This window comes from Drosophila innubila, chromosome X (assembly GCF_004354385.1).
Source record: "Drosophila innubila isolate TH190305 chromosome X, UK_Dinn_1.0, whole genome shotgun sequence".
In the NCBI taxonomy this organism is placed as follows: Eukaryota; Metazoa; Arthropoda; class Insecta; order Diptera; family Drosophilidae; genus Drosophila; species Drosophila innubila.
Genome location: NC_047626.1, coordinates 13023929 through 13045068, shown reverse-complemented (window position 1 = coordinate 13045068; position 21140 = coordinate 13023929). Strand labels below are relative to the sequence as shown.

The 21140-nt window shown below is 38.0% G+C and overlaps 1 protein-coding gene across 1 annotated transcript in view; it reads left to right on the top strand.

Annotated features, from left to right (window-relative positions):
• The window catches only part of LOC117786620 (phosphatidylinositol 3-kinase 2-like), a gene marked incomplete at both ends in the record, with an annotated part of 52471 nt that extends 34678 nt beyond the window's left edge, over positions 1–17793 (top strand). The window contains 3 exons of the mRNA XM_034624961.1: positions 7429–7486; positions 17100–17307; positions 17449–17793. Coding sequence (XP_034480852.1) covers positions 7429–7486; positions 17100–17307; positions 17449–17793 — 611 coding nt within the window. The remainder of the gene's footprint in view (positions 1–7428; positions 7487–17099; positions 17308–17448) is intronic.
• Between the last annotated feature and the right edge of the window lie 3347 nt (positions 17794–21140).

Here is a 21140-nt window from a genome sequence, read left to right as displayed (position 1 = left end):
CATCAATTGTCGAATAGAAACATCGAAAAATGTAAACGCCAATGGAAGGGACTAAATGTTGGAAGAAAGCATTGGAAATCAGGAAGAGATCAGAGGTCGCCTGTTGAACACGAAGGCACCAATACATGTAGCATAACTTGCAACAAATTGCAACCCAGCTGGTCCTTCTACTCCTGTCGTTGTCAATGCCATTTGGAGGCAGTCGTGGCACAGTTATGGACTCAACATAGTCATAACAATTGTTTGACTGCGATTTGCGGTTATGCCTCAAATCATGCGAAATGCCACACTGAGCGCCTGTGCATGCAACGCGACGAGTGGCAGGCAACATTGCCTCATCTCTGTACCTTATTGCCTTCTGTATAAATGTCCTTGGACTCATCGTCCCGTTGTGCAGCGGTACGTTGAACTTTCGATTCACGTTGCCTTGGAAATTGCTGCAAAAAACACACAAACACACACACACACACACACACACACACACGCACACACACAAATACTCAATGTTTATGCTATGAAATTCGCGATTCACAAATTTAATTGCAGAAAGTTGTTAAATTGTTGCACATACGCAAATCAAAGTGGTAAATTTCTAAAACTACGAAAAATTGTCACTGTTCCTAAATAAATTGTTAAAAGATTGCTAAAAGTTTACAATTTATTAAATTAGCTTGCTTTTAAAATTTCATGAAAACTTATAAGAATATTAAAACACAAAATTATTAATTATGCTTAAATTGAATATAAATTTGTGACAGTTGATTTTTGTGATTTTAAAAATAAGTTCGAAAAAATTAAATCCTTGATAGTTATGGAACAACTAAATTTTGATCTTTCGTTTTCAAAGGCATTTCTCATTGAAATCTATAGTTTATCTTATGATTTTTAAGACTATTAAAGACTAGTCATAAGACTATTAAAACACAAAATTATTAGTTATGCTTAAATTGAATATAAATTTGTGACAGTCAATTTTTGTGATTTTAAAAATAAGTTCGAAAAAATTAAATCCTTGATAGTTAAGGAACAACTAAATTTTGATCTTTCGTTTTCAAAGGCATTTCTCTTTGAAATCTTTAGTTTATCTTATGATTTTTAGTCTCAAGAAATGCCGCAAAATAAAAAAGCAAGCAATTTATGTAATGATTATTTTCCGAATCGAACCTTTTTTTTATGAAAGGATTTTGATTCGTTATAAATATTAACAGGTATTCTAATGCTGTGAGTTTCGGTTCAAGAACGGCTTGCAGCCTTAAAAGGAACATGGTTAAGTTGTCTACCTTGCAACATATTTTATTCATATAAATTTTATATGCTGGTCAAATTTATAATAATTTTTGTTTACGCATAAACACAGAATATGGTAAAATGAATAGGAGTAGGGTTAGGGGAGGGTAGCTCCTGCGCAGTACGTGCCACATGCATATGTATATATATATATATATGTATATATATCAATAGAAGCGCGACGCACGGACAACGTTTGGCAACGTGTGGCAGGTCAGTGCTGGGGAAAGCTTTTGCCGCGGCAGCTGCTCCTGACCTACCATCAGCATTTTAGGTTTGTCCTCGTCCTGTTCGCTGTGTGCAGCAGCGCTGCAAACACCCCTTCCCCCTTCCCCACCCCTCTTCCTGACCAGCACAATGCAACTGTTTGTGTCTGTGTCTCTGTGTCTCTGTGTGTGTGTGTATTTTGCGCCCAAGTGCAAGTTCAATCTATGAATTTCAACGGATTCTGTACACGGCCCCGACCCCAAACCCAACCCCAAACCCAGTTTCAGTCACAATTTGTCTCCATCTCTTTCTCTATCACACTGCTCTGACGCCTTCTCTGTCTTTGTCACAACCAGCGTTGTAGTGGTTGTAAATGTCCTTGCCAAAATGTAAAGTTCACAACTAGCACACAACAACTCTGTGTTCCACCAGAGCAAAAAGAGGAAATGGATGAAATTTAGAAGGAAACCAAAAAAAAAAAAAATTACACTGTTCACCATTTATCATCACATCAAGCTGCCAAATTCATAGATTTTATTTCTAAGTATCCGTAAGCATAATAACATATAATATAACTAATTTTCTACTCTCGAAAATGATTAATTGTTTATATATTTTATCGATAAAAAGTTGAGTGTTTTATTAAAAACCTAAATCAAACAACAGTATTTATAGAATAATATTTATAGAAACATAATGACATAAGCATACATTTAATACGATTTTGGATAGAAAGGATACTCACATGGTAAAAGTGTTGACATTTTTTATTCTTTTTATCTACACTACATAAAGATTCTATAGCTAAGTCGTAGTTGGGTGTTTTATTGAAAAACTAAATACTTTAAACATCCGGGACAACATTCTATCGGTATATGGAAAATATAATTTTTTGTTTGCTACTTACATCATAGAAAAACTTAATAGACTCTTTGTACTAAGTTTTCAAGTAAAAGGTCTAAAAATATAATTTCAAAAGTATAAAAAGGTTGGAAAAAATAAATTTGGACGACAATGTTATTATAATAATCTTAAAACTGATAAATAAAATGTTTCATGTTGCTTGTAAAATCATAAGCACAATTGGAGTTCCTTTTTATGTGACAGTTAAGATTGTTCCCACGATTCCAGATCTGAAAAATTAATGACATGCGTAAACTCAGTTCTACGAGGGTTTTACCATCAGAAGCTCTAAAAATAACAATTATATTTGTTTTTATTCCTATAAACTGGGTAATTCTGGCCTAACGTGCTTAAAAATGTTCAATATTTACGAAAACAGTGATTTCCTGCAATTCTAACCTACTTCAAATTGACTGCAAGATTTATAAATGTGTTCTAATGTTCTTATCAATAATCTGTGCAAATTTTTGGAGTCTTTTTTTGTTTTTTGATTTTACTATAAGTGTTATAAGTGCTGTCCTAAAAGTGTGTACCTTTTTATGTGTAATCAGTGTGACCCTATGTATAATTGAGTGACAGATTTAAACTTTACTTTTGTTTGATTTCTGTTTCGCATGTTTTACATTCTTTACATAAATATCAATTTCCCACTAACTGTCGCCGATCCGTAAGAGCAACAACAACAATGACAGCTACAGCAACAGCAAGAACAACAACAACAACAACTCGTTCTAACTCACTGTCTGAGTCTTTAGAACGTCCGGCGTCTGCGTTTTACGATTTGATGTTAAGTTCAATGTTGAAATTAGCATAAAATACCGTTAATTGCATTAGCATTAGTCTGGGCCCCAACCGCTAACACCGCCGACATCACCGTAAGCGTGTTGTCACCGACATCGGCATCGGCATCGCTCGTTGTCTCTCTCTCTCTCTCGCTCTCTCTCTCGCTCTCCCACGATCGCCGACATTCAATTGCACTTTTTTTTTATGGCGCATTCTTTGCGCATATATCATAACAACAGCACCTACGATCGATGCTGCGATCGGAGCAGAGATCGTAGCAGTTATCCTTGAGTGAGTGGCACATTGCGCATACGCTCCGTTGTCGCTGAGCTAAAAACCATCGCCAGATTGCCGGATCGCTGTTTTGCTGTTTGCCGATTGACGATTGACGATGATCATATAATTGATCATGATCGTAAATTATCGACTACTACAGTATTTTTTTTTTTTTTTTTACAACTGGTGTTATTGTTTCTTACGTGGAATGGTGTGTGTTTAGAATGTGTGTGTGTTTTTTTTTTAATTTTTACAATCAAATAACAGTTACTTAAGTCTACACTAATTGCTATTAATAGCATTAATTTTTTTTTTATTTACACATTAAAACTAATTTCATTTAAAACACGAATACAAGTCATCAAATTTACTTAATATCAGTTTATTTTTTGTATAAATTATACAAATAAATAATTTTGCTGTTAAACTTTTAAGAAAATTTATCTTAGCCACTTTTTGGAACTATAAAAATATTTTTTACAAAATTAAATTGTAGACATGTGGAAAAAATCTGTTATTTTGTTTTCTGGTCTCTTTAACAACTCTTAAAAATTTAATTATAATCGAACTAAAGTATTTGCAGATTAATTTGGGAAAATCTATTCATCAATGTCTCGATTTTTTTTTATTAAGCTTGTTTTGAAATCAAATTGAAAAACTAAGTAATTTAGAGCAGTGGGAATTCTAATGGGAATTACGTTCATCTAGTGGGACTTGTGTGTGTGTGTGTGTGTGTGCTATTCCCATTATCGTGACAACTTAACTTAAAATTTTGTGGGCCAATTCTGACACTTGATAGATATCTATGTACTCACTGTGCATATATTGTATTATATGCGAAAAGTAAAACAAAGGATCTCTAGTTAGATCATATTTATGTTTGTTTGCTTCTTTGTTTGTTTGCTTGTTTGATATTGTTATTGTTATTATTGTTCGTCCAAAAGAAAGCAAGAGCAAATAGAAAAAAAAAAACACATAGAGTACATGAGAGAGGGAGAGAACGCGGGGGAGCGAGAAAGAGAAAGATAGACAGCGGAATATATTCCGTACGTAAAATAGTTTGACCCAGATTTCAAATGGTTTCATCTTATATTCTTATTTTTTATCTTTGAACAAAAATTATGTATTTCATTTCGTTGGATGCCCTACACCGAGGCATATGCATTTGCCGGCTGCGTCTGCCTCAGCCAACAGATCGTGCCACTGTAGGGCATAAAAAGAACGCAGATGCCGCAAGCAATTTATGTATGTTTGTTTGTTGTTCTTATTGTTGTTGCGATTGCCTTATGCCGGCTACGAAGAATATGAACAAATACACGCACACAAATGCTCAGAGAAAGAGAGGGAGAGAGAGAGGAAGAGCGAACAAAAATTGTTAAAAATTTGTTTAAATTTGTTGTTGCTGTTTGTTGATTTAGAACCCAAAGAAACCCAGAGTGATCGAAAGAAAGAAAGAATGGGCGAAAGAAGAAAAGAGTACAACAACAAAAACGAATAAGAAATTTCGACTTGATGACTGGCGATAAGATAAAAAAAACACTCGTAAAAAACGCACCAAATAAAAAATAGAAAGAAGAAAAAATAAATAGAAATAGAAATAGAAAAAAAAAAACAAGGCAAACACATTTTTCTTTTTCTCTCTCTCTCTCTCTCTTTCTCTCTCTCTATTTCGAAACATTGCGGATGACGATGGCGACCTACTTGTTGGATGTGTGGGCGGATGGCATTCGCCACGGGGGCAGGGGTAGGGGGTAGGGGGAAGATTTGTGGAGATACGCGGCAAAGTGTGCAGATAGAGAGGGGTATCTATGTTGGGGTAGTGGCTGTTGTTGTTGTTATTGTTGTTCCCCAACATTGTGTCGAAAATGATTGTAAACAAAAATAAACCTTCAACTTGATACGCGTCCAGGGATGTGTTGAAGGTGCCCCACACACTCGCACACACACACACGCACACACACGCACACCCAACACAGATAACACACATATGTTGTGTGTATTTATGTCTAGAAACATTTCCATATACCAAAATGAGCAAACAGTCGACTTAGCCATACGTAGATCATTCCATTTCTCATAAGGTACCTTTGGTAATTAGTGCTACCCATTGTTTGCCTCTCCCTCTCTCTCTCCCTCTCTTTCTCTTCTAAGTATTTTGTCTCTCGGTGCGCGGGATATAGGTCACTAGCAAACACAAATACCGCCCTATACATAGGCTGCTCACATGCACTGAGAAAAATTATCTTATTCGAACTGCAAATGGTTATGATCGATTTTCAATTGAATATAATTCATACATTGACTTTCTAGATCTTCGTTTTAGCTTTATCTAGATATATCATATTCGACTACTTACTTATAGATTTAATATAATTCCCATATAGACTTGACTAGACTCAACTTTAGCTTATTCTTAACTGTGGATACAAATCTTTCATTAAGGATCTTCAGTCTCAACTAGAGATATTATATTGGCTATTATATGTACCCTACATTAAGTAAAGATTCAACTTCAAGTTCGTAATATATGTAAATTTTCTTTATATAAATTACATCTTATAGAGTTGGTCAAATTTACATATTTTATTTATTGTTTTTTTTTTTTTTTAAATTTACCTTTTATTTAAAAAATAAGTAAAAGGGTAAATTGTGTTCGTTGGAATGTATGTAACAGGGAGAAGGAGGCATCTCCGACCTGATAAAGTATATATATTCTTGATCAGCATCAACAGCCGAGTCGATATAGCCATGAGTGTCTGTCCGTCTGTCCGTCTGTCTGTCTGTCCGTCTGTCTGTCTGTCCGTCTGTCTGTCTGTCCGTCTGTATGAACAAAAGGATCTCAGCGACTATAAGAGATAGAGTTACCGAATTTTCACTCACAGACTTCTATATACCCCACGCAGATCAAATTTGTTTCAAATTTAAGCCACGCCCCCGCAAATCCACCACACCTAAAAATTTTAAGATTATACATTTTTTATGGTAATTTTATACATTATTATTATCCATTATCCCACTGAATCTCATCAAGATCGGACAAGTAAAACAGCAGTTTAGCGAATTAATGCTTTTTGGGTGTCGCTATGTTCTGCTATGTTCTATATTTTCTATGATATTAATGAGCTTTAGTTTTTTCTCTCAGTGTCTTATTGAAGTGTTTCGTTTTCCTTGGAGATAAGTCGAAGTATTCAAGTGTAGCATTTGCTACCTCACATCAATCTGTTCAACAGCAGCTGTCAGTTGCACATCCACCCAAACACCTACACACACACACACACCTACACACACACACACCTACACACACACACACCTACACACACACACATACAATTTCAAGTTCTTGGCCCAGCGCCCGTCGCCTGTCAATGCTGATGAGATGATGATTATGTTGTTGTAGTTCTTGTTCTTGTTCTTGTTCTTATTCGTTGGGAGGGGGAATCGATCTTAGTCTTTATGGATTTCATATTGCTGCTGCTGCAGTTGTTGTTGTTAGCTGTCATTTAGTGTCCGACTGTCGACGCAACTGTCAAAATTGACCTAAAAATGAAAAAACGCCAAACGAGAACTCGAATTCGAATTTAGAAAAGCGCAGCAAAGCAGCAACAAAAAAAAAAAGAAAAAGAAACACACCAATAGTAGCGGGGAAACTTGATAGCTGCTAGCACTACCTGAAACAACCCTCACACCACCTCCCCCCACCCAATGGGGCTCTTGGTCTTCCCCGCCCAACGTCACAGAAATCGGAGATAAGAATATGGAGCAAGACAAGCCAAATGGTCACCCAAATTCGAAATGATATATTTATTTGAAGAACCCCGATAGAATATCCAAAATGCATTGCAAAATGTCATCAAACATAACCTAACTAGTTTTGGTCTACATATGTACATAGTAAATATATAAACCAATCAAACAATATCATGCAATTAACTTTATTCTAACGTCAACTATTTCAACTTATTTTACTTGCAGTTCTTAGAGGGAATGACGCAGGCATTTCTTTTGCAGCGTTGGACTTTCGTTTTATAAGGTATGTAAAGCACATCAGTAAATTTACGATATACACTTTAGAATACAGCTACTCCTTATTATCATAGTTTCTGTGTCAACCATATGCAATGAGTCAATTTGATTGTTATTCTACATCTACATTGATATCCTAAAATTATTAAAATGAACTTCAAGCAGAAAAATATGATATTACATAATCGATAGCATTTTTATAATTGTTCATTGAAGAAAATCAAACATTATGTTCGCATCTATTAAAACAGGATTCGATCAATGAAATGAAAATACAAATATTCTGCTAATTTGAAAAGAAAATTCATTTGGAGTCAATTAAATCAATGCCTTTTTTTCTAATATAAATTAACTAGATTTTTTCCTAATTTTTTGTACTCGGAGTGCTTTCTTATTTGCATTTTCTAGTTTATACCGATTTCTTTAAATTCTTTTGATTTTAGTTTTGTAATTTTTTAACAAATATTTGGAATTCTAATAACATTCCAAATTGGCTGGTTTCAGCTCTCAAACTACATGCTAAGATTAATTTTTTTTAGGATCAGAAAAGAGTCCATTATAGTTTTGAAATTTAAAGATTGAATATATTAGGGAACCAAATTGAAATAAATATCGCTTCCGGTTTCGCTTTTGGTACATTCTAAAATGTTTTATTTCGGTTCCGGTACAACAATAACATTTTTAATAATTATATAAAACCAAAAAATTATATTAACATATATGTACGTACATATGTATGATTACTATCGAGAAAACCCCAACTTAAATTATATTTAAATATTTTTTCGAATCAATATAACAACAAATAATTTTAAAAAAAAAGTTATTAAAACCATTCTAGTAACGTTTCGACTTGCAGTTGTTAAAAATAGAATTTATTTCGGTTCTGGTTCCGTTTAATTTCGATTAAAGATTTCAGTAACGGTTCCGGAATTATTCAATAGTATACACGTATATACATACCTGTATACTCACATATAAATTATGCTGCTCAAATGAGACAGAGAAATATATTTAGCACTCTCTACGATCTATTGAAGTTTTATAGTTTCCACTGTACTTTGTATGTTCATATCCATAAACATGCAACAGCAATGTGTGTGTGTGTGTGTGTGTGTTTGTGTGTGTCTTATGTACAAATATCTGTGACCCAGAAACATTACGCGAGTGGCTCACAAAACAATAATAACAATAACAATAACAATCACAATAATAATAACAACAACAACAATAATAAAGTGTCAGCATTTTGCACTTTACTACAAAACTCGTACACCTCAGAGTCATGGGCTTCTCTCACACTCGTCTGTGACTTCAATTCGAATTGCGAATTGCGAATTCGATTTCGATTTCGATTTTGAGTTTCGGGTCGTTTTTGTGGTCGAATGTCGACTGTCGACTGTCGCCTTTTTTTCTCTTCCCCTGTCCCCTTCTGTTGCTACCCTTTTTATGCTTTTCCACTTGACATTTGTTTGGAGCCACAAAAACCCAAAACGCCAATTTGATCGAATTTTGGGCAACAACAACAACAAAAGTGCCGTTAAGTCGGTTTTTCTTCTACCACATTCTACAAAGCGGCACACCATACACCTCACACCACACACCACACACCACACCCCATACCGCAATACTCCCAGCTACCCCGACAACGTCTGTTGCAATGGTGGCGTATACGTAATCTTGTTGTTATTGCTGCTGTTTTGCTGCTGCTGTTGCTGTGTTGTTGCTGTTGTTGTTGCTAATGTTATTGTTGTTATTCTGTCAGCCTACTATTATTGTTGCTGTTGTTGTTGTTGTTGTTGTTCAGCTGGCTGTTGGGGTTTTTATGCAAATGGCGTTCAAGGATTTTTGTGTGAAAGTTGTTGAACCTCATGACTGGCAATTAGAGTGCAACTGCAACTTGTATGCATTTTATAGAGTATGTAAATATTTATGATGTCTCTCTACTTCTAGCTCTGTCTACATTTCTATGTGTGCGTGTATCCGTGTATCTGTATGTGTGTAGTATTATAATAGATCTAATGAGTCGAGAGAATTGATAACAACAAATTGGTTACGTTCAACTTTTGTATGGGATGCGTATTGAAATTGTTTAATCGAGCTGACATTTCGATTATCACTATTTTATTGGAATATTAATAATAATCTGCATAATTATTGAGAATTTGTTGACAGCATCAAATTACTTTAAATTGAGTAATAATATTATTATTAATAAAAAAAAATTAGCTTTTATTTATCATATTTAAATGATTCTACAGTTGATTTTTAAAATAAAAATAAATATGAAATTAAGAAGTATAAACAAATTTAAAGTCATCTCATAAATATACTAAGCTTAGACTTCCCTAACCCAACACACAGAATGTTAACGAAATAACATTATTTTTTCATGCTGAAAGATTACTTTGTATAAAGAATAATTGTTAAAATTTATCATTTGTGTTTTTTTTAATTTAAGGTAGACATTTACTTTACAAAAAGCATTAACCATTAACAAAAATAATTGAATAATACAAATTTGTCAGACTTAACACTTATGGTAAATCATAATTGTCTCTCTTTCAAAAAGTAATTGTTCAATATTTATATTAAATTTAAACAAAAGTTAATTATTAATATAATTGATATAAAATATCACTTTCGAGTCGAGGCATTTTAATAATGTATATATAGTGAAATATGGAGTAATTGGAATTTATAGAAAAAAAAAAACAATTGTCCAGACAAGAAGGAAACTTTATTTATTTTTTTAACCTAAACTATGAGCAAGTTATTTGACATAAAAAAAAATAGTTACAAGCTTTTAAATTAACAACAGCTTGCAAACCTAAATTGAAAACTAAAAAAAAAACAAATAAATTACAATTCAAAAGATACAATTAAAAATTAAATATATTTGATTGAGAACTTTCCACTCTTGCAGTTCGTTAATACGAATGTTGTAAGAAGTTTGCCTTAAGTGTGTAATTTTCGAAAGTTGGTCATGTTACATGGATAATTCATATACATACTATATGCATATGTACATATGTATGTGGATGTATCTATGACAACAAAAAGGTGCCAAACAACGAAAGCAATGATGGCAATTGGCTCAGCTCCCAGGCGACTTTTAGGTAAGCATATACTACCACACATGCATACATATATGCATTTATGTGTGTGTGTGTGTGTGTGTGTGTGTGTGCATTTCCAATATCATTCAAGGATATTTTGGCTGCACTAAGTCCACATGACCTTCTAAAGTTGGTTGACTCGCGACCCAAACAGCGAATGTTACAAATGCAATGCAACATGGGGAACGCTCTTCTTGCAGGGACGTAGCGGAAGGACGCCGCTGTTCCCATGTCCGTGCAACTTTTGATTAAGCAAGAGCTCTGCAAAAAGTTGACAAGTGTCGAGAGAGAGAGAGAGAGCGAGAGCGAGAGAGAGGAGCGACTGCAATTGTGCAGAATGTCTATGATGCAAGCAAAAGCCAAACGAGAGAACCAGTGAGTGCTAGAATGGGAGAGAGCAACAGCGAGAGAGAGAGAGAGAGAGAGCAATAGCGTTAGAGAGCGAGAGTGCACTTGACGAAGCCGTTAGAAGCCAACAAACAAGAGCAAATGGCAAAAGGCAGTTAGCTAAATTGCAACAACAGCAGCAGCAACAGCAGCAGCAACTTTTGGGTCTAAGGAAAACCCCACGCGCTTCGTTGTCGTCGTCATCGTCGTCGTCGTCGTCGTCGTCATCGTCGTCGTCGTCGTCGTCGTCATCGTCGTCGTCGTCGTCGTCGTCGTCGTCGTCGTCGTCGTCGTCGCCGCTCGGGTTCTGCTCTGCTCTGCTCTGTGCTGTATTGTGCAGCGGCGCTCGCTAGTTTTGGTCTCAGTTTCGGTTTCTGTTTCTGTTTCGGTTTCTGTTTCGTTTGCTGTCGCTGCAACCGTTTGACAATTTCGCTGCCGTTGCTGCCAGTTGCACATTTCCGTTATATCCGCCAGACCGCCGTGCAACAGCAGCGCTCGGTCGGTCAGCAGCCGCTTGGCATAAATTCGTACAGTGCGTGCAACGCTGCGTATGTGTAACGAAGCCAAGAAAACAACAACTTATTACCAAAAAAAAAAATAAAGAAAAAAAATTTAAAAAAAGAGCGAAAACAACTTGAACAACTTCTACTTGAAGCACTTGTAGCACAGCAGCGACAACAACAACCAACAACAACCAACAACAACCACAACAACTGCAGCTCAAAGTGATTTTCGCATATGCTGAAAACTTTTTGCTGCTGACTTCGCAGCTGACGCTGGCGTTGGCGTTGGCGTTGTCGTTGACGTTGACGTTCATGTTGGCTTTGGCTTTGGCTATAACTTTGTTTTGGCTTCAGAGCTTCAACTGCAACAGCAGCCATCGAGTGCAGAGGCGACAGCGACAGCGGCAGCAGCAGCAGCTCAGCAGCAGCGTCAACGACAGCAGAGCACTGACTTCAGTTCGCTTGTGGCTCGAACGCAGTCAGCGCGCGGTACGCGTTAACAACAAAACTCAAAGCGAGCAAAGATATAAACATAATTTTTTGTTCATGTGAATTGATTGAAATATGTGCAAGTGACGTTAAATGCAGAACAAGTGCATTGCTGAAAACGCAAAAGGATCAAAAGCACAACGTCAGCAGCAGAAAGAGCAGCAACAACAGCAACAACAACAGCAGCAGCAGCAATAACAACAACAACAAAGAGCAGAGACAAACGCCTACAACTATGCCTGGCCCGGCGCTGTGGTCCGGTGAGTAGCGTCGGCGATCGCCAGACTTACAAAAAACAAAAACAAAAACATGCCAACATACAAAGCTCGCTCAAAACGCGCTCTCTTCAACTCTCGCTCTCTCTCACACAAGCACACACACACAGCTCTCGCACAATTTGAAATCACTCTGAATCAGTTGCATATTTCCGCATGCTATCTCGTTTAGTCAAGCGGCCGCGCATGCTTGATGATTATCTTTCCCTCGCTCGCTCTCGCTCGCGCTCTCTCGCTGCAGCTCTCTTTAGCTTAGTGCGATCCGTGTCATGGACAAGGAAAGAACCCAACAAACTTTCACTTACGCCAATATGCCAGACAGGGCAGCAACAACTGCCTGTCAGCTGGCTGCAGAGAGCGGCTGATGGCCCTGAGAGCACTGAGAGTTGAGAGCGCTGAGAGCAAATTGGCGCGCATTTATGTGTGTGTGTGCGCGCCAAAGCCAAAGACAAGCTTAGGCGGCTTTTAAGCTTCCTGCGTTACAAGTTACAATCGGCAATAACAACAACTCCAACAAAAACAGCAGTAGCAGAAAATGCAATATACAGTAGACTTGACACGTTTGCTTTTGCTCAAGTATTGCTCGCATTTTACTGTTGTTGTTATTGTTGTTGCTTGCTCATTATAAAGTCGTAAGCCATTTTTGCATGTATATGTGTATATGTGTGTGTGTGTGTGTATGAGTTACTGTGTGAAGCAAAATGTCAGTGAGCAATAAGGAAATGAAATGTGCGCCAAACAATTACATATTGAATTTGATGTTGTTGTTATTATTACTGTTATTGCTGTTGTTACCATTGTTGTTGCTAACAGCGTGCAATGTATTTGAAATCGAAAGTGGCTCAGACAATGGTCAACGAACGAAGAAACAAGCAAACGTACAAACGTGCAGGGCATTCAAAGGGGGGGCAATGTTTGTGGCGGGTGGTGGGAGTTGGGGGAGGTGGAGAAATGTAAGAGACATGTTAAATGTTGCTCTGCAAAAATCACACACAACACATTTTTTGTTTGCTTTTTTTTCTACTTACGTACATACATATGTACATTTTTTTTGGGCAACAATTTGGTCTGCTTAAATCACCTCATCACCCACCCCCAAAGCCGCCATCCGCAACCCTTCTAGCCTGTACAGTGGGGTGCATCGATTTGTATGGGCCCAAAAAATTGAAAAATGTTAACCCAAATGCGAAATCTGCGGTCAATTCTAAGATGTTTTCACCAAGCAACCATAGTTTTAAAATTAATTACTGGTCTCGGGTTTTCGAGTTAAAAAATTTATTTATTTTTAAATATGTAGCATGTTGTTATTAGCATATCTTTAGTGTTAAAATTAAAATTTCATAGAATCAAAGAACCAATCGTTCTTAAGACATAATTTTCTTCCATGCAAAGACTAAACACACCTAATTTTTCAACTCAAAAAGTGGAATTGATTTTAGAACTTGGTGAAAACATCTTAGAAATGACCGTAGAATACGAGCTTGGGTTACCATTTTTTTGTGAAAAAAAAAAATCGATGCACCCTACTGTACAATTAACATTTCGCAATTCATGACATTGCTGCTTCTTAACGCTGCCCGCTGCCCGCTGCCACCGACGTTGCCGTTGCCGTTGCGCTCCACTTGCGCAGCCGCCGTTGCGCAATCGTCGATGTTTTTGTGCTCTTTTTCAAATTAACTTTTACCTTTTACTCACTGTCACTGTGCGCGAGTGTATGAGTGCACATACTTTGAGTGTATGCCAGTTTCTGTTTGTATGTATATATATATATATATATATATATATATATATGTGTGTGTGTGTGTGTCACCCACTGATCAAGCAACGGGATTCCATCTGCATTTCGGCTTTGCATTGCCGAGAGAGCCAGGAAGCATTTGCAGCACTCGCCACTGTGTGAACGCTCTCTCTCTCTTTCGCTCTCTTTCAGTCACTCTCTAATGGCCGTTGCGCTCATGCCAAAAGCTTTTCATTCGACGACAGCGGCAGCAGCAGCAACAGCAACAGCAGCGACGATGACGTTGACGTCGCCGTTGGCGTCGCTGCACTCGCGCACGCTGGTGGCACAGTTTTATGTTTCATTTCATTGAACCTTTGCATAAGCGCCTGCAATCTTCCGCGGCCGCACTCTTTCTAGCCTGTTGACGTAAGTGACGACACGAACGTGGCCCGAGCGAGGATACCCGAACTCGAATTCGAACTCGAGTCCGTAACCGAAGCAGACTCGAAGTTGGAGTTGCATTTGGAGTCGAATTCAAATTATGAAGCAAAAGCTTTTCCTGTCTTTGCTTGCTGCCTGTTACTGCAACTATTGCGACCCACTGGCATGCAGCCGGTCAACGTCCACACACACACACGCACACACACACATACACTCTCAGCTGCTACATGTTTTAATTAAAATGCAACACAAATACCAAGCACAAGCACATGGCATAATGGGTAGCACGGGGAGGAAGGCAAACTAGAGCCCACAAAGTTTATAGCAGAGTTTTTCGTGTTTCTATTTTCTATTTTCATGTGCGGCAGCGACGTTGACGTTGACGTCGACGTCGACTGAAACTGTCGCCAGACGCAACTAAACGGAGTTATTCCTGGGGAAGGGCGGCGGGTGACGATAGAAATGTTAGTTGTCGGCATGCAACTGCAATGCATATAATATAACATAGCATAACATAGCATAACTTAGCATAACATAGCATAACATAACATAACATACAAGTTGCCATTAAGCTAGAGTGAGCTTCTGTTGTGCGCCCACTCTCGTTCTCTCTCCTGCTCTCCTTCTCTCCCACTCACCCACTCTTCCACTCTCCCACTCTTGGGTTCTCTCTATTTATCTATCTAGCGCTTAGTGCTGCAGCCGAACACTGGCCGAATGTTGCCGAGCAGCCCGCAAAGCATAACTATGACGTCGACGTCGCCTGCTCTTTGTCTGTGTGCCTATATCGATGCCAATGACTACGCTATGCATGCTGTCTGTGTTTCTGTGTGTGTGTGTGTGTGAGTGTGTGTTGTGTTGTGCTTTTTTACTTTTTGTCTATTGGTTTTCATTTTCGTTTGCAGTCGACGTTGGCTTTGCCTCGTCGTCGTCGTCGTTGTTGTTGTTGCTATTGCCGCTATCTAATGCTGCTGCTGCTGACTGTGACGACGTCGATCGTTGGCTTTGGCTTTCAGCGGTGACTGCGACGGCAAAAGCGACTGCGACGGCGACAGCGACGCTTTGAAATAGTTGTATAGTTGCGCGCTAGTTTCCAACAGCGCGCCGCCTGCAACCAGCAACGTTAGCAGCGACGCCAGCGCAGACGTCGCTGGCTGACTGGGCTGAGACTGTTTGTGGCTGCTGCTTGCTTTCTTTCGCTCGCTTACTCCTTTCATTTCACTTTATTTCGTTCGAATGTACGCACGTTGGCCGCGGAGCAGCATCAAACAAAACAACCAAGCGACAACGACAATAATAACAACAACAACAGCAACAACAACAGCAACAACAATAACAACAACGACAACAACAACAAGGAAAACAACACTCGGCGCGAAAGCGACTCTTGTCTGCTGTTTCACTGTTTGTTGTGTGTTGTCATACGGAAGAGACTATATTAATTTGTATATTTTTGTTTGTTTGTTGTTTTATTGTTTTTTTTTTTTTTTTTTTTTGTTTGTTTGTTCGTTTGTTATTTATCATTTTTGTTTGTTATTAGTTGGTTATTTTGTTGTCGACAAGTGCGAATACCCGGTTACTGTTATTACTGTTGCTCGGTAATTCGGATGCGAAACGGTTTTGTTGTTTCACGTAACGGTTCAATTCGAATATATCGTTCGCGCCTTGTTTTCATGTGGCCTGCCTGTAATATTTACATATCAACTGGAATTAATTTTTTAAAAACAATAGATATATTAATGGATATAAAACAGAAATAAAACATAATATTATACATACATACATGCAAACATATCGTACAAACATACAAATCAACAAATGTGCATTCTCGCTGCTCCCCCCAAGTGTGTGTGTGTGTGTGTGTGTGTTGTTTCTAAATTTCAACAATAACAACAATATAAATAACAGTCATTCGGTGAATGGATTTACGCAGCATCAAGTGATCATATAGAGTACACTATATAATATACGATATATGTATGTACATATTTTTATATCTATTTTTTTGTTTGTTAAAGTTTCATGTGTTAAATGTGACCAGATTCTATATTCTATATATATATATATACACACACACACACACACGAGATCAACTGACAGCGAGAACAAGTGCATCCATTTCACATTCCATTCCGTGCATATCACAGAGAGTGAAAGAGAGCGCGAAAGAGAGCGAGAGAAAGCGATGATCAGCGATCAGAACAAGGATAATTTAGCATATTTGTGTGTGTGTGTGTGTGTGTGTGTGTACGTATGTTTTTTTTTGCTCATGTTTTTTTCTGTTGTTTTACAATTCGCTTCATCAGTTCTAACGAGTAACGAGTAACAATTAACGAGTAACGAGTGTAACTCTCGCTTGTTGTTGTATATGTGTGTGTGTGTGCGTGTGTCGGAATTGAAAGTGCAATCTATAAAAAATCAAGAATATCATAATTCAGATTAACTACTCATGTATTGGAAGAATGCGTCATACGGTTGCCATTGTCATTGCCATTGTCATTGTCATTGCCATTGTCATTGACATTGCTATTGGCAGCATGGCCCCAGTTGCCGTTGCCATTGCCACCGATCATCATCTGTGTTTGCCCACCTAAGTGCAACATCAACAAATCACAACAATCACAAACTCAACAACAACACCAACAACAGCAACAACGCCAACAACAACAGCAACAACAACATCAACGAAAGCAACCCAAATGAATGCCAATCAACCGCTGAGCCTGGAGCCAAAGGTGGCTGCTGTCAATGTTGCTGCTGTGTCAGTTGCTGTTGCAGATGCCAACTCAACAGCAACATCAAGCAAATCTCTGACGCCGTCCAGTGTCGAAGCCAAACAGAATGGTCAGCACATACATGAGGATCAGCAGAGGTCCATCAATGGTCACAGCAACGTAAGCAGCAACAACAACAACAACAACAGTCGCAGCAGCAGCATCGATGACGAAGACGATGACGATGACAACGACAATGTTGCTGACAAGGACGCCGGCCTAGAGCTTGACCGCAGCAGCAGCAGCAGCAATAGCAGCAAATTGACCATCATCAAAACGCCGCTGAACAAAACGTTGCTCAAGAAATGCAACAATAATAACAACAGCAACAACAGCAATGGCAACCTGCCGCATGTTGCACTAAATAACAATAACAGCGGCAGCGGCAGCAGCAGCAGCAGCAGCGGCACCAACGCTGGCAGCGGCAGCGGCAGCAACGTTGTCGTCGTCGCTAAAGTTGACGCCGGCGCCGACGTCGACGGCGATGCCGACGATGCTTCGAGTTTTGGTTGCGATTCCGGTTTCCAAAGCGGAAATAACAATGAAAAAGAACAATTTATGAATGATAATCATCATCATCATCATCATTACCATCATCATTATCATCATCATGGCGAGCGCGATGGCGATCACGATCATGAACACGATCACGATAACGATAACGATAATAATCATGATGTTGCTGCTGCTTCTGATGCTGTTGGTGTTGCAAACACTGCAGCAGCAGCAACTACAGCAGCAACATCCTGCTCAACGTCCGAACATGTTGCAGCTGAACAGCAAACGGAACAGCAACACCAACAGCAACAGCAACACCAACAGCAGCAGCAAGCAAATGACTTTCTTCTAAAAGCGCCAACAGCAGCAGGAGCAGCAGCAGCAACAGCTCCCTGCACGGCGGCAACAAAGGCGGCAACACAAAATGCCTGCAGTCAAAAGTGTAACAAGTGCAATTCTCACAACAACAACAATATCAGCAACAACAACAACAATAATAATAATAATAACAATAACAACAACAACAATATTCATTACAATAATTACAATAATTATTATAAGAAAAAATCTCGTATGCCGCCCATTTGCCGTTAGTATTTTTTCGTTCTGTTCTCATATCATAACTCGTATCATAATATCCTTAGATCGTTACCCCGCCCGCTCGTCCACCCCTCCCTCTGCACACACGAACACACACACACACACACCTATTGGTATAAAAAACCCCCCTGCAACAGCCCTTGAAAATATCCACTTAACCAAACCAAAAACAAGTGACAAATGAAACGCGAACCAAAAATTCCACAAAATCTGAAAACAAAATTTACACAACAACAATAACAAAAGCAAAAATGACAACAAATACGAAAAACAAAAACAAAAAAAATATATATCACATTGGCAATAGCTGAATTGACTGATCAATACATACGATCATTCAATTCAAAATCAAAAAAAAAAAAAAAAAAAAAAAGAATAGGAAAATATTAAATAAATATTCATTTTGTCGTTTGTCCAGACCCTGCCGCAATGTGGCAAGTGCGGCATGCACCTATTACAGATCCTAAATGCTTACCTCGAGTACAATCACAACCACAATACCAACACCATTACCAACAACAACAACAACAACAACTACAACAAGAACCACCAAAAAAAAGCAAACAACAACAAGAACAGCATCAAGCATAAGAAATTACCCTGAAAACCTTACAAAGCAAACTGAAAACCAAAAACAAACAAATAAACAATTTTCCAATCGGCATACAAAATTTTTACGTTTTCTTTTGCAATCCAAATTCAAGAAACGAATCGGCACCAACAAAATTATGACATCCATAGGTAAATTGCAATATGACAAAAACTAACAAAACTCTAACTTACTAATCAAATCAAATCTACACTAACATGTGCATACACACATACACACATACTCACGTTATTTGTATATGTATGTGTGTGTGTGCGTATTTGTTTTTACCTAGTATTTATAAGTAACTTTATTAATCGATATCGATAGACCATTATTAACCACTTCTCTCGCTGTATTTATTGCATTGCCCAGGAAACTTGGCTGCACATATGTATTTTTGATTTTCTATTTTTTATACATGCACCTGCTACACTGAGGCAAAAGTATGTGTTACTATCGCTTATCGATAGTATTTTAATTGTAGGAAATTTAAAAAACTTGCAGAGAATATTCGAGAATATTTAAAGCTTACCCTTAAAGTACTTGATCTTTTATTTACATAAGTATTTATATCAACTATTGTCGAATCTTGGGGAATTGTTAAGAAATCTGCTCTTGAAAATCTACACACAAATTCTCCTGATCTTTGAAATTGCTATCTATATAATTTTTTACATATTTGTTAAAAGTATATCTTAATATCAACGAGTTTCTAGTTGTCCAAAATTCACTTAAGATAACAGTATTGATCTGTTAAATATATGAACAAAATTTCGGGGTCTGTTGGTATATTCGCAATGTTTTCTGATCTTCAGAATGTAATTTAAAGATTTTATACATATTTGGCTGTTACAGTTTTTGGCATAAACTCTCAAGTTTTCTTTGCGATAGATTTTTAAATATATTTTCATATTATTTAAGAATAAATTTGAAATTTGGAGCTGTTAAGATTGCAAGAAATTGTTTTTAAGAGCTCTGAAACGAAACTGTATGCGATCCGATTAAATATCTCAACAATTTTCTGTATATTTCGGATTGGATTTGTATAATCGTAAACGCTGCTAAAATATTTTTTCACTGGTTATCAATGTAGATAGCTCTTTTATTTTTTTCCAAGTGTTGTTCTTAAATTTCTGTAATTTTCTGCTAATTGTTTGAGGGAATCGTAATGGAATCCTTATCTGCCGTTGCAGTTGATGTTGTATAAATTCTGTAAAAAAAGAAAGAAAAAAAAAAAATCTGCCGTTGCAGTTGAATAAATTCTGTAACTTCAGCAACAATTGTGGCTTTATTTGTATTCTTGCTTAGGCACACAGGTGTGTGTGCAAGCGACATGAACAGCTGCTCTGTGTGTGTGTGTGTGTTTGTGTGTGTGTGGGTGTTGTTGATGTTAGTAGTTTCTGTTGCCTTTGCTGTTGCTACCACGCGCCAACAGCACGCAGACACAGATACAACTACAGATACAGATACAGCTACAGATACAGATATACGCACACGCATTGAGTTTTTATTGTTTAGAATAATCTTGCGCTTGATAATGAAAATAGGTCAAATTTTAAAAATACACACACAAACGCGACATGGTCGACGTCGTATCGTCGTCGTCGTCGTCGTCGTTGTTCTTGTTGTTGTTGTCGTTGCGTCGCTCGGCAAATGATCGCGGCATGCGTAGCGACAACATTAGATAGATACACACACAAAGAGCGGGAGAGGTAGAGAGAGGGGGAGAGAGGGAGAGAGAGGGAGAGGGAGAGATGGAGCTGGGCCAACGCACCATAACTAAAGAGCGTCACTAATTAAGGCAGCGAGACAGAAAGAGAGAGAGAGCGAGCGCAAGAGGCATAGAATTTCAGTTGGTCGATCGAAAGTTCAGCTCCATCTCTGCCGTCTTCCTCTTGCTGCCTCCAATCGTTGAACTTCTAGCTTGCAACAGATTGCAGCACATTCGCTTATCTGGACGCGGGGAATGCGCACTGATAGCGACCCCTCATTCCATTCCATACACAATTCACTCCAATCGCATTCATCTATTTGTCGATTCGTTTTGACCCATTTTGAGCAGAGTTTATGTGATGTATTTTTATTATTATTCAACTTGAGAAGACAGGCGAATGAGCAGCAACAACAACTAATTAGCCGGCGAGCTGCACCTCTCCCCGCATACCCTACATACTCGCACATCTATTGTATTGGTTGTACACACAACCAGTTTTCTTATGCGTATCGTTTTGTTGTTTATCTTTGATGTCTTCTTTGACACTGT